Below are 14578 nucleotides of genomic sequence, written 5' to 3'. Positions count from 1 at the left end.
AAAGTTCATGAATATGCATCTTAGTTATACTTTGCCTTTGCACTTATTATATGTGACCCTGGACCACAAAACCAGTCTCAAGTCGCTGGGGTATATTTGTAGCAATAGCCAAAAATGCATTGTAAGGGGTCAAAATTGTTGAATATATAATTAGTATATAATTAATATATAATTAGAATATTAAGTAAAAATCAGTTTCCATGAAAATATTTTGCAAATTTCCTACAGTAAAAATATCAAACTTAATTTTTTGATTATTAAAAGGCGATTTTCTCTCTCTCTCTCTCTCTCTCTCTCTCATTTAACTAATCAAAAACGAAGTAAAAAAAAAAAAACATTGGGAAAAATTTTTTATTTTTTTTTATATATATAAACATGTTTGTATTTTAACAAACCTAACAAAAATTGTCCTATCCTAACAAACCATACACCAATGGAAATCTTTCAGATGATGTATAATTAATCTCAGTTTTAAAAAATTTACCACATGACTGGTTTTGTGGTCCAGGGTCAAATATTAAAGGGATACTCCACCCCAAAATGAAAATTTTGTCATTGCACGTCTGATGGCAGATGGAGTATTCAGACGACGACTTTCATACCTTTTCTGGATCTCGACACTGTTATTTACTTGGCAGTCAATGGGACAGTCACAGGGCCTCCAGGTTTTCATCCAAAAATATCTTAAATTGTGTTCCGAAGACGAACGAAGCTTTTACAGGTTTGGAAAGACTATATTTTATATATTTTATCCATTCGAAAGACTACAAATGTGATCCCAGTTCTGCACATAAACGTAGCGCTGTGTTTATGGTTCGCTGCGCTATGCCAGCTTTTGCCATAAAACCTGCAGACCTCAGCCAATAGAAATGCATCTCTGTCGCTGCTCGTCCTGCTCCTCACACCCACAGAACGTTGAAGAAGATTGTATTTTGTCATTCATTATAACAAAGCATAGGCTAGAGACGATGTCAGTGAGTAGTGTAAAGATCTTCATGAATTAAAATGGAAGTTTGTGAGATAGCGATGAAGGAGGGTAACAGCTTTTTGATGATTATAAAGAGAGTTTTGCAAATATGAAATTGAATTCATACAACAGTTTTATACATTTTTGATTTTTATAAAAAGTTAATATTAAGTGACTTACATTTTAGGAACACTGTTGTCTATTTTGCCCTTATTTCGTCAACAAAAATATAGTTCAAAAACAGTCACAGCTGTTTCGTTCATGAATGAATCTTTGCTTTTGAACAACTCTAGTGAGTCACTTGCTTCGTTCCTAAATGAATCAGCCGTTTGAACGAATCGATTACATGAATGATTCAGTGACAAAGACAGTGACTTGCTGCCACCTACTGGCCATTTCAGTTTCATTTTTAAAGTATAAATTAATTAATTTAAATTATTTAAATTTCTATATTCAAAACTTTATATTTAAAACATTAATCTCATAACATTGCTATTATGATGCATTAATGCCCACCTCTGAATCCTGAATTGACTGGTAACTTATTCTTCCTTATTGTATCTTATTATTTTTAATAAAACATTTTTGATACAAGTTTAATCACATTTTTTGGCACAAAAACATGACATACATTTTAATAAAGTTAGAAAAATGCCATTTCAAAGGTCAAATATCAACGAGAAGGATCATTTCTGTAATGTAACCGAGTCCTTAAGAATGTAATATTAAAAGTAACTGATAACTAACGTATTATAGATTATAAAGTGTTTTATAATTAAATACATCCGAAAAGTCATCTAAACTTACCCCCTCGCCCCCAGATAGACCCCCCTAGTTAATTTTTGTCTATTTGCTCCACTGTTTTCAAGTATATTAAATATTATATACGTTCTCTCGGGAAATTATTATAAATAGTGCGATGTTTTAAATTCATTTGTCGAATGAATAAAGCTTTAATGTTTGGAAACTCGTGGATATATCAAGTAGCCTGATCGAAAGGACGCGTGTCCTTGTCAACCGACGCTTCTTTCCGAGTGCGACGCGTCCGCGACGCGTAACGTCGTGTCCTACAGCAGCTATTATTGAGTGAAGATGGCGGAGTCTGCTGCTCCACGACAGCGGTTCTTCTGTCACTGCTGTCGAGCAGAAATCGACCCCAAGCTGCCTGTAAGTAGGCTACACAGCAACACTCAGTCAATGAAAATCCATGCGTCTTGTGTGCTTGCCCCGTGATACGCCTCAACGCAACTTAATGTTTCCTTCTTACAGTGATAACTTATAGAAGCGCTGACTTTCAGTATTGCATATTTCATATACATGTAGCTTTTGTTATGTGTACACGCGCGTTGGGTGTAGGTCCAGGGGAATGTAGTTCATGTAACTAAACGTTTTAAGGAGTGTGTGATGAGTGCCATGGTTGCGAGGAATTCAGTATCCAAGTTTGGGAGTTACACTGATGCCAAATTTAGCTCAGCCTCCACCCGCTGCAGCCCTGCTGAAGTAGACACACATGCAGTACACTGACTGGCAGCTGTGCAGGTCCTGGACAGGTAGTCTGACATGAAAGTGGATGCTTGCATGTCATTTAGTAATAAATTGTATGTGTATACAGGAATTTAATCTTCCAATCCTTTAATCCTCCCTTTTTTTGTAATATTTGTTGAGTGAACAAGTAAAGATACTGTAAAATCGCACTAGCATACAGTCATTCAAGGGTCAACTATGTAATCAATGTATTTATAACTGAAATGTTGAACTGTATTCTTTGGACAAAGTAGTATATTTTTTAATGAATGTCAGGTCGGGGGATGTTGTCACAGGTGTTTTAATGCAATTTTTCTTTCTTTATACTATCACCTTTGTAAAAAAAAATTAGTATGTTTAAAATACATTTATTTCATGCTAATTATAGTTCAAATCTATAAGCATATTAACTGACATTTCGCTGGAGACATACTGACATAAAAATGATAATTCAAATTTATTTGGAGTATTACTTGTGCACAATGCACATTTCTTAATATTAAGTGTTTTAATGTCACTATTGATGAGGATTGTATGATCTTTGAATAATATCAGTCTTTAAATGCAGAATATTGTAAAATTACAGAAAATATAGTTGCAATAGTTTCACTTTAATTAGCACAATCAAATATATTTCAGTATATCTTTAGTTGGACTTCAGCACTACTTATCAAATATATTTCAGTATATTTTTTGTTGGATTTGTTGTTTAGTTTTGGAAGATTTGGGGTATTTTTGTTTAGTGTATTATTATTAAGTACAGAAATATGTAAATGTATTTGTAGTACACTTAGCATGAAATAAATGTATTTCAAAAACATTATAGTATTTATTTTTTCAATAGGGCAAACACATAATAAGCTCATATTTATAACAAACAAACAAAAATTGAAAGTCAACATCAGAATTAAGAGGCAGTTGGTTTAGGACTGACATCTGATAGATGATAACCTAGAAAACATTCTAGATAAACATTTTTACATGTAATAATGTGTGTTTGAACAGGAATATGTTTGTCCCAGATGTGAATCTGGCTTCATTGAAGAGGTGTCAGAGAACTCAAAGTAAGTTTTGCTTTTATGTCAGTAACTAATGATCAAGACCGAAAGGTTTTTTTTTATTACTGTAATTCCATACATCTTTGTTTACTCAACTTAATAAGATAATATATATCCTTTGTAATTATGATGTTCATCATTTATGATGAGTAAAACGTTTCATTAGTCTTCTTCAGAGTCGAGATGGTGCTGGTGCTGCTGCTGCAGGGGCTGATGACATGGCTTCACAGTTCGCAGAGGTATATTTTTTTCCCACGACCTTCCTACAATTGATCATTTGAGCATCATATTTATATCATTAACTAAATCTATTAGAAGCTTTTTTTCCCCCTTTTTTTATGTTTTTGGATTTATTTTTTTAATGTTGCCTTGTCAAAGCAATACAATTAATTAATAAAAAGTGAAAAAAAGGTAAAAAATAAATTAAATACAAAAAATCAACTTAAATAAAAATAAAATCTAATATAAAATATTTATTAAAACTATAATATGCTATTTCAGTCTTTCTACTTAAAAATGTTATTTGTTATTACAGTATGCATACAGTATATAAAAGGAAACGGTTCCTTAAGGGGGGGGGGGTCTGTCATGGTTTTGTTTCTTTATGAGCCTTTTGTCTTTTACTTCTCCATTAGCTGTGGCAGCTGCTCTACATGGAGCACTCAGCGCAGCTCTCCGACCCCACCGTCACAGATGCGCTCCGCAGCCGCTCAGGGGTCGAGGCAGCAGGTGGTGATCCTGCTCCTGGGACAGAGGGACCTGTAGCGTCCGTGGAGACGTTGTCAGACTGTGCAGAGCCTGCGCTCCTCCCTCAACAACACAGCCAGCAGCGTAACTCTAGACTGGATCAGGGACAGGCTGTGGAGGGGTGTGTATGGCCACTCGTTACAGCTGCGGTCTACTAGGAGTTCTGAAAGATGCAATATCTGTATTTAAAATTTAACATTCAGTTCCAACATGCAAATGGTTTATTCAAAAATATATTTTCTTTACTGAGAGTATAATATATTTAGTATATCCATGTTTTGTTTACTTTGTACTGGGATTTGACTTGACTAATCGGAATTATTTTTAATAATAATACAATTTAGGACAGTATCCTGCTATACAAAAAATAAATAAATAAATAATAAAAATAATCAGTCTTGTCATTTTAAGCACCTTGAAAATATGATGAGAAAGGAGACTAAATTATTCTTCAAAATGTTTTAATTGTATCAGCCAGGGAATCCAGACATTTTTACCAGTGAATTGTCTAACATTTTTAAAACAATTATTCATTACTGATTACTTTTACACATACAAATGCTTCTAATAAAACAAGGTTTTAAGATTTGAATTTGCCCCCTTTGAGGAAGACCACCTCTTGTCTTTTAAGCGACAGCTATTAGTTAGTAACATTTATCTAGTAATGTATCTGGTGCAAAAACTAGATCATCTTTTACACAAATCATATTAAGAAGCAAAACTTTTTTGACATTGATAATAAGAAGAAATAGATTCTGTGACACTGAAGACTGAATAATGGCTGCTGAAAATTCAGCTTTACCATCACAAGAATAAAATACATTTTAAAATATATATAAAAAATAAAAGTTATTTTTTTTAGATATAATTTATTTTTCAATATTTTTGTTTTTTTTGTGTTTTTTTTTTAAGGAATGAATGATTGCTTAATATGTTTTTTAAAATATTTTATATACAAAAAACTTTTGAATGGTACTTGTAAAATAATAATGATAATAAACTATAATAAATACATATATATATATATTTCCGAATTGTTCATGAAAGCAAAATCTGATTGATTAAAAGTTCTGAATAAATCCTGAATTCCACAATTTTAGTCATCATTTAATCATTATCAGTTATTAATGCTTTAAAATTTTTGCAAATAGATGCCCATCTATCTGAATTTTTCTTTTGTAGATTTTATTCCTTTATTTTTTTTATTATTAATGCAACAATGCTATCTTTGTTTCTTTAATTAGATTGTCCAGCAGTTCCTGGCTGGTCTGTTTTCCAATTCTGACAGTGCAGGTTCCCAAACCTCCTCATGGTATGTGTTGTGGTTTACTCTCATTCTTTTAGGAACAATATGTTCGTGAAATAACATTCCTTTTAATCAGTCACATTTTGGATTTGGCTGGGCTAAATCAATTTTCATATCAACCCATCACCTCCGTTGTTTGACAGGAATGTTGTTCCAGAACCAAGATATTCAATGTGCCCTTTTGTCCTACAAACTCATTCATTTGCATATGTCAAGACGAGACCTACAAATCCATCTTATGATTTATCAATAACCTGTTCCTCAGGTCTAGCATGCTGCACTCAAACCCTGGAGATTATGCTTGGGGACAAGGAGGTTTAGATGTGGTCATCTCGCAGGTGAGTCACACTGACATCAGTGACAGTCTGATGTTATGACTCATGTCCTCAACCGTTCTGCCTCATTGGTCTTCACAGTATTTTTCCTGTTGGCACTTAAATTTATCCCCAAGCACATGATAGAATTTTCTTGCTGAAATTAAAAAAGCATTAGAAATATCCTGCTGATCAACTGCTGCAGATTTTTCTTTTCTCTTCCAGCTGCTTGGTCAGTCTGAAAACACCGGCCCCCCTCCTGCTGAGAAGAAGATGATCTCATCTCTCCCCACCGTTAGAATCTCCTCAGAACAGGCTGGTAAGTTCCCATAATCCTCTGAGTCACCATGCACACTTCATTTTAAGAGCTATAAAGCAAAACAGGGCTCTTCACATATTTCTGGTCACCTCCAGAAAGCATTTTTTTTTTGCTTTCCTGGCAGACTATTGTATTGAGTATGGAGAGGGTGAGCTGGAAAGAGTTAAAACATGATGAATATGTACGATTCTGACAGCAATGCATTGTGTAGAAGCCATATTTATATCAAATGTTTCCAGAGACTCACGTTTTTCCCCTCATGTTATTTATTGCTGAGCTACAACTCGTTAGTTGCTAATTGTTTTTTTTTTTAAAGCGACAGTCACCCAAAAATGAAAATTCTATCATTTACTCAACCTCATGTTTTTTCCAAACCTGTATGTCTTTATTTGTTCCATAGAACATAAATGAAGATATTCTAAAGATAACCAAATAGTTTTAGTTCCAATTGACTTATATTATATGGAATCACAATAGAACTCAACGGGAGCTGAAACTGTTTGGCAACCATCATTATTTAGAGTATCTTCTTTTGTGTTCTACTAAAGTTGCAACAACATTAGATTAAGTAAATGATGACAAAATTTTGATATTTGGGTGGTCTGTTCCTTTAAGAAATTTGTAACTGAATGAACAAACTGATTTGTAGCTCATCATGTTTTTCTACGTGTCTCTCACAGCATGCCGGCTGGAATGCCCTGTGTGCAGAGAAGAGTACTCTGAAGGGGAATCTGTCCGACAGCTGCCCTGTCTGCACTACTTTCACAGCAACTGTATTGTACCCTGGCTACAACTGGTATGAGTCTCATAAAATGACCTTAGCACTGGATCTTTTGTCATCAGATGCATGTTTTTAACAGAATAAGGCTTAATTTAGTGCTGCTTGTTGTAAATAGTGGTAGCCTGCCATTTATTATCATTGGTTATACCGTATTTAACTCACAAGCAAAATGTTTGGAAGGACCTCTAGTGGACAGGGGACAAATAGCCTTACTATAGTTGACTAATTAAAGCCAATAGAGCTGGTCAGTTGTGACGTCAATTTGTAGACCAAACCAAAGACCAATTCACCCTCGGGAATTTCCAGTGGGTTTTTAAAATGTCAGGTTTCGATTTATGAGTGCAATAAACTTTGTGGTTGACTTTACTTGAACAGACTTTACTGTCTTCTCTCTACAACATTTTTACACAGTCATTCTGCAAACATGAATTTGAGGTGGCAGGTTCGAAATGTGTTTAGACGTTAATGATATTTGAAAACCATATGTCATGTAAAACTATATTAAGTGATAAAATAACCTACACCAGCATTCAGAAATTTGGGGTCGGTAAAAATTTTTTAATGCTTTTGGAAAAAAAAAGTCAGTTGATCACCAAGGCTGCACTTATTTAATTAAAAACACAGGAATACTGTGAAATATTACAATCTAAAAAAACAGTTTTCTATGTTAATGTATTTTAAAATGTAATTTATTCCTGTGATGGCCAAGCTGAATTTTCAGCACCATTACACCAGGCTTCAGTGTCACATCATCCTTCTGATTTGGTGCTAAGTATTATCAGTGTTGAAAACAGTTGTGCTGCTTAATATTTTTGTATTTTCAGGATTCTTTGATGAACAGAAAATTAAAAAGAACATTTATCTGAAATTCAATTTGTTTGGTTACATTATAAATGTCTTTACAGTCATTTTTGATCAATTTAATGTGTTCTTGGCTGAATAAAAGTATTAATTTCTTTAAAAAAAATCATAGATACCCCAAATTTTTGAATAGTAGTGTAGATGAAGAAATAAGACAATTACTCTTCTGTCCTCATTTGTACTGTTTTATGTTAATAGCACGACACCTGCCCTGTCTGCCGGAAGAGTCTGGATGGTAAAGACCGGGGTTTCCAGCCACAGACAGGACCTCCAGGGGCAATTCCCTCACCGACGAATGTAGAAGAACGTAGCACATTTGAGGCACTTTAGTCTCATTTTCCTTCCTTTATCATTCTGATCAATCCAGGACAGAGAGAAGCACCACAGCCCTGTGCATCAGTGCTTCACAGAGCCCCTAAAAAGAGAGCCTTCTATTTCAAAAGACATTTTAATTGAGGCTCTTTTAGTCAGTATCCATCTGATTAACATTTAGATCTGTTAATTGTGTTTTTACAAAGTACAGTTGTGCAGTGATGTTTACAGTCCAACCTGAACTTACATATTTCAACTAACACAGCACACACGTGATGCGTTTAATCAATTTTTAAAATTCCAGTTTGGAACAAACACCGTCTCTTAGGTGGGCCGCAGGACTGGAGCTCACGAGTACTGAGATAGATGATACAGATGTCTCAGGGGATGCAGTTCAAGTTGCATATGCATATTTAATGGCACAGCACATGTTTATCCTATAGCTTCTTCAGAGCTCTTTTTTCAATACCTCACAATGAAGTGCACAGTTCACTTTCCCTGATCTGCTCCGCACATGCCTTCACTCTTATGAAGGTATCATAGAAATGCAAAGATTTAGATACCTCCTCAAGTTTTGCACTGTGAAAATGTTTGTCTGTTGTACTGTACATGTTTTGGGTTGATAGTTTGCACTGGTGTTTTCTGTGTGACATTGCTACTGTATGTGTTGCTATATTGTGGGTTCTTGTGGATAGATAGAAGAGAATCGTATTTATTGTATTCACAAGTTATGAAGCTGTTAGATCTCTTCTTGATTGTCCTCTTGGTGCTTTTTTTCTTGGCGTTAATCCTCAGGGTTCCTTGACTGCTACATATTTAAATATTGAGACACAGTACCATTCATAATTTCACTTTACAATATGGCCATTTTGAGTGTCATTTGGAATTTTATACCACACTATCACACAGATAAAGGTTTACAAGAAAGAAAAAAAAAACCCAGTGTTACATTGAATAACTAGAAGAAGGCACATAACTTTACCCATAGGCCAACATGTTACAAATTGCACTCTCAAACAAATAAATAAATATTAGTCATTAAGACAGTTTTTCTGAGTTTTAGGCATCAGAGCGTGTGAACTATATGGGGTTTCGATGATGATAAAAAAATGAGACAAAACTGTGTAATTTAGGTAAACATTTATTTTACATAATATTTCATTTCAAAATGACCAAATACTTTATTTAAGCTTTGTGTGGGATTAAACAGGTTATATTATGATTTATTACTTTTTATTCAGCAAGGATGTATTCAACTGATCTAAAGTGAAAGTAAAGAAATTTATAGTGTTACAAAAGATTTATATTTCAAATAAATGCTCTCTATTCTTCAAAGAATCATAGAAAAATGTATCACAGTTTCCACAAAATAATAATCACCACAACTGTTTTCAAGACATATAGAGCATATTGATTTCTGAAGGATTACGTGACATTGAAGACTGGCATTATTAATTTCTGTAATTAATGTGCAACATGTCATCATGCCATTCCATCAGTCAGTCAGTCTAATTATCATCTCATTTGCAGCTTAAAAACCTAACATGTTAATTATGAAACAGCATCAGTTTCACTATATATAATAAACCATGAAGTTTGATTTCCATCTTTTTCACCGAGGTCATTTTTGCATTATTAGTAGAGATAATTAAGTTGGCTATTAATATATTTTTTTTTCATGAAGCAATACCCCAGCAATGATAATACCTTGACATGTTATAATAAGACACTAGGCACTTGTGTAAATGCAGAATTGACCAGCCACTTACATCAATGTCAAAAAATAACCATAAGGATTGCGCAACTGTATTTCACCGTCCCTCCTCCTCCAAGCCTGATCCAGAAGTTCAGTGGGATTTCGTGTGGACAAAGTAAAAGGTCAAATAAAAAGCAGGTTTCAGTTGTCGCTGCTGCTCTAATGACTGAATTCTGCCTATTTATACAGTTACACAACCCTCTCCACAGCTACAATTCCCATGAGAGCGTCAATATTTCACTGTCAATAAAGACCGAGACGACACGTCACCTCTTCAGGAGCCAGAAATTGTTAAAAATGTTTGCCCTTTCAAAACAGCGACTGGTATTTTGATACATCTCACTAACTCTTCAATCTGTCAACTAAAAAGAGTCATTCAGTAGCCCTTTTTTGCAGTTTAACTTGTTACGCCAGTAGGTGGCGACAAGTGAGTGTTTTGTTTTGTGAGTCATATACTCAACGATTAGTCATTTTTTCACTTACCAATTTGTTTGTATAAATATATTCAGAGGCCCAAGAGAGTTAGTAGCATATATGCACATTTTGTTTGTTTTCATTTTGTTCATAAACATGTTTCCTTAGTTCATCCTTCTGTTTATTGTAGCCTAATGCTCCTGAAGTTGAGCTCTTTAAAGTCAGGTGGATTCTGACTGGCTGTGATTTAAATAATTAGTATATATATATATATATATATATATATATATATATATATATATATATATATATATATATATATATATATATATATAAATATTTCACTGTAAAATAGAAACTTAAGTATTTAAGAAAAACAATATAATTTTATTTAAAATGATATCTAAGTTACATAAACCACATTCCTCTCAGTGAGGGCCGTTCTCAGCAAGGACCATAACTAACTATAATTATATAGTTTAATAACATTCTAATTCTAAGAGAAGTCCACACCAAACTTTGGAACTTCCGGAACGACCTAAAGAACGTTCAAATCATTCTGACAGCCAATTAAAACCCACCCCTCTATGAAAAATCGCGAACATTTTAAGCGGCGCTCTACATAACTTAAGTGAGCGCATATTAATTAAAGTTCTTGATGTGAACGGTCCTTTATAATTATGATGTGGACTCCTCTCTTCCCATAGAACGGTTATTAAAACTTAACGGTTATATCGCCCTTGAGGTGAACGAGAAGGATTCGTTGCTGTTCTCCTAATGAATGGATTGTGCTTAGTGTTCACTCACACAGTTACACAACCCGCCTCACGGCTACGGTTCCCACGGGAGTCTCGATATTACACAGTGGGTAAACACTGCCACGAGCGCACGACAACACGACCCCCCTCTCTCAGGTTTGAATGAACGTTCTCTGCCAATTCAATAAAACGTCTTACTGCGCTACATTTTCATCCGAGGAAATCAAACAAATCCTGCATTTTGTTAAAAAGTGTTTAGCTGAATCTGTATCCCCCGCACAAGCAGAGAGAAACTATCATGTTTCCATCCAAAGTGACAAAATATATCGCATATATCAAGCATTTCAGATGCTGTGCATTGAGATCGGTCCATTGCTTGGTCCAAAAATCGCATGACTTTTTTGATGCGCATTAAATAATTTATTCGGTTAAAAAAAGTGTTTCCATAGTAGTTTATGTGCAAGTTTTGTTACCGGATAAGAAATTTATTCTACTCAGTTGAACGCATAAGTTTTTTTATGAGCATTTTTAGAATTTATGCGCATCTTGGCGTTTCCATCCATCAGGTTTTATTATGCGATATCCTAAATTGCGTATAGAAATAGGTGGATGGAAACACAGCGAACAGCCTCGCCTCCCTCCCTTCTCCCCCTCCGTTCCTCCTCCCGCTCCGACTGTGAGAATGCCCTGACAGAAACGATACGGGCTTAGCAGACATGGAGGCCCGATTAACGAGAGAGGCCCATTCCGACGCGTCTGAGCTCGACTAACGCGGACCCGGAGAGGGATTCGGGCGACACATCGGATTATCACGGGTAACGAGCGCCGCGCAGGAGACGAGGGAGAGGGCGAAGAATCCGAGGGAGAGATCCATTTCGGGCGCTCTGTTGATTCAACGCAGCAGCCGCCATTTTGTTGACAGTTCGTGTTTTTAATAACCCGTGCAGGGCTCATCCCGAAGAGCGGTTGATTTCTGTGTCCCGCTTCTTTTGATCCTTCCGAGAATGTTTTTACGCTGCTGTTGGGTTTTTATTGACGGCCCGGGCGGGAAGGGAACACTTTACTAATGTGCCGCTGCTTCGTTACGTTAACGTTACATTACTAGCTAGTCGTGTGGACGGTTAGCTAGCCATTCCAGCAAATGTGCCTGACAGGACATATCACTAGAGTGCGGGTTTAATGGTACGATCTACCTGCCGTGAATTCACTCGTTTGTGGGGTAACGATAGTAAACAACACACAGACGTGAATTGAGTGACCGTTGACGTTGTGTACGTGGGGTTATAGCCGCCGCGATGCTGGGCAAAGACAACTTACCTTTGCTCACAGACATGTCTTTCAAAATTGCAAAGGCTGCAAGGTATTTTGACATCCCTTTCTAGTAACAGTCTCAGTCTAACAACTTGCTGTTATTGTTTCATACAGTCTAGTTTTGACACACCGTTCAAATTTAAGGTTACGCTCAAGATACGCTCTTTGCTAACGAGCGATGCTAGCTATATTAGGATCATAAACCGTGACCAGTGCGCCTCACGGAGATAAATATCGTTACAGCTCTTTTTTCTGTTTTTGCGGGATGACTGGATATACACACTAGATTAATATTTTGTTATGCCATGCATTGGTTGGAATGTTCTTTCGAGAAATGTGACCGTGTTTTCCTTTTGCTTTATTTTTGGGGACATCAGCGAATTCAGGATAAATATCCGAGCGACCATGCTGTTGCGTACGAAGGGAGGGCTTTGATCGCAAAGTATGTGAACGCCGTTCTGGACCGCTGTTAAGGTGAGCAACTTGTTAATTAATTCCATATTTAAACTGCTTTAAACGAGGTGCTTGGTTTACTAAGACATCTGTCAAAACAAGTGAGGAAAATGCAGTGTTTTGATGCATGAAATGTAGCGCGAGAGCTTTTGTTGGTTGTCGATAGTAACTTACATAATGCTGTTTCGGAAATGTTGCGGTTTTGAGCACTGAGTGTTACGTGTTCATTTGACAGAAACTAACCATTAGTAGCACCTGCGAGTAGATCATCATCATCATCAGTTAACCTCGCTTACAATAGGGTTCGTTGCACGTGCAAATTGCGCGCGCGCCTTTGCTCGGTTATATTTTTCCCATTGGAGCAGAGGTCTTGGGAAGTGTAGAAAGTGGTGTCTGGAGCCTTTGAGCCACCTTTGACCTCTGACACCGCTGTCAAGGAAACCAGAACTAAACTTCCCGCTGTGTTTGAGTGGAAAGGCGTGATTTGAGGCGTTTAGTTTGTGGTAGGAAAGGATCCAGCCAAGACGCATTGTGTTTGAAATATGAGTGCAGATTAATAGCAGATCACAATGCTTATCTTGTGTTAGAGCGTTTAGTTTCGTTTTGTGGTCCTTTCTGATGCGAAGTTGCGAGCTGGATGTTGTAACTTAGTAGATAAATGAATCGTTGGGAGATGTATGCACTCGTTGCCTGGCTTACAGTGGGACATTTAATATATGAATGGCATTTTTAGGTGAGAGAATAAATTAAAGTTGCATTTATTTATTTTTTTTGTGACCGAGAGAACATGCACCATATTTAAGTATACCGTTCAAAATAAAGACTAAAATGATGAATTACACTAAAAATCACTTTGAGACCAGCTGGTTAAAAGTAATCACAAAAATGTCTAAAAAAAATAGTAGTTCACTTTCTAAAAAAAAAATATGGAAGAAAAGAATCGCTACTTGTGTTTCATTGCAACTTTAATATGATGTGATCTTGTAGCTTAAATGCTGGTTTTGAAGAAGCATAGACGAACTATAACTTCATCCAAAAGGAAGAGTGAAAAAAAAAAAGAGGAGATGCTATTTGTCTGCTGTAAGGGCTCTACACCATATTTTTAATAGTTTTTAGATGTAGTTTGCCAATGCTTTTTCTTCTTGCCATCTAGTTACCCTCAGGCTCACTAAATCTAAACTATAACTCAACTCTCACTGCCTCCCAATTTGTCCTGCAGTGTGTTTTGGCTGGCTGGAGGTTGTGCGTTCAGTGCTCGTAGAGTAAACGCGGGCACGTAATTTCATAGAAGAAGAAAGACTGTGTAAATACACAGAGATAGTTTAGTATGTATCTGTGCTGCCAAAACAAGCATAGATTAAAGAGTCGTGAATGACAGGTGCTGAAGGAGCGTGGATGGAGGAGGAAGCAGAAGAATCACTGACTTGAGCGTTTCCTTTTTGTTTGCTGATAAATTTACTTTTGATGTTACACAAAGAAAACATTTGCTATATCTGGACACACTTGTATGGGTATGACGTATGATGCTTGCAACGCCAAGAGCATGGGTTCGATTCCCATTGCTTCAGATGCATAAATGCAAACTTAAAGTGTTGGATTGTTGCAAACGAAAGCATGCTGCAATTCTTTGTCCAGCTTTCCCCCCTCAAGACTTTTCTCTCAGAGCCATTTTACAATACGAGGTAGCATTTATATTT

General features: G+C 36.0%; 1 protein-coding gene across 1 annotated transcript; it reads left to right on the top strand.

Annotated features, from left to right (window-relative positions):
- The first annotated feature begins 1978 nt into the window (after nt 1–1978).
- Nucleotides 1979–9491, top strand: LOC109112395 (E3 ubiquitin-protein ligase RNF115-like). Its single transcript, XM_042745687.1, has 9 exons — nt 1979–2134; nt 3497–3555; nt 3716–3788; nt 4185–4417; nt 5540–5608; nt 5868–5940; nt 6142–6235; nt 6916–7031; nt 8076–9491. The coding sequence occupies exons 1-9, from the start codon at nt 2060–2062 to the stop codon at nt 8205–8207; spliced, it is 924 nt and encodes a 307-aa protein (XP_042601621.1). The 5' UTR covers nt 1979–2059; the 3' UTR covers nt 8208–9491.
- Nucleotides 9492–14578: the final 5087 nt, after the last annotated feature.

Source organism: Cyprinus carpio, chromosome B19, assembly GCF_018340385.1.
Source record: "Cyprinus carpio isolate SPL01 chromosome B19, ASM1834038v1, whole genome shotgun sequence".
NCBI lineage: Eukaryota > Metazoa > Chordata > Actinopteri > Cypriniformes > Cyprinidae > Cyprinus > Cyprinus carpio.
This window is presented reverse-complemented; position numbering and strand designations above follow the sequence as displayed.

Coding starts and splice junctions, on each gene's coding strand:
- LOC109112395 (XM_042745687.1), top strand. CDS start 2,060: ATGGCGGAGTCTGCTGCTCCACGACAGCGGTTCTTCTGTCACTGCTGT. Junction 2,135..3,496: donor AAATCGACCCCAAGCTGCCT/GTAAGTAGGCTA, acceptor GTGTTTGAACAG/GAATATGTTTGTCCCAGATG. Junction 5,941..6,141: donor TAGATGTGGTCATCTCGCAG/GTGAGTCACACT, acceptor TTTCTCTTCCAG/CTGCTTGGTCAGTCTGAAAA.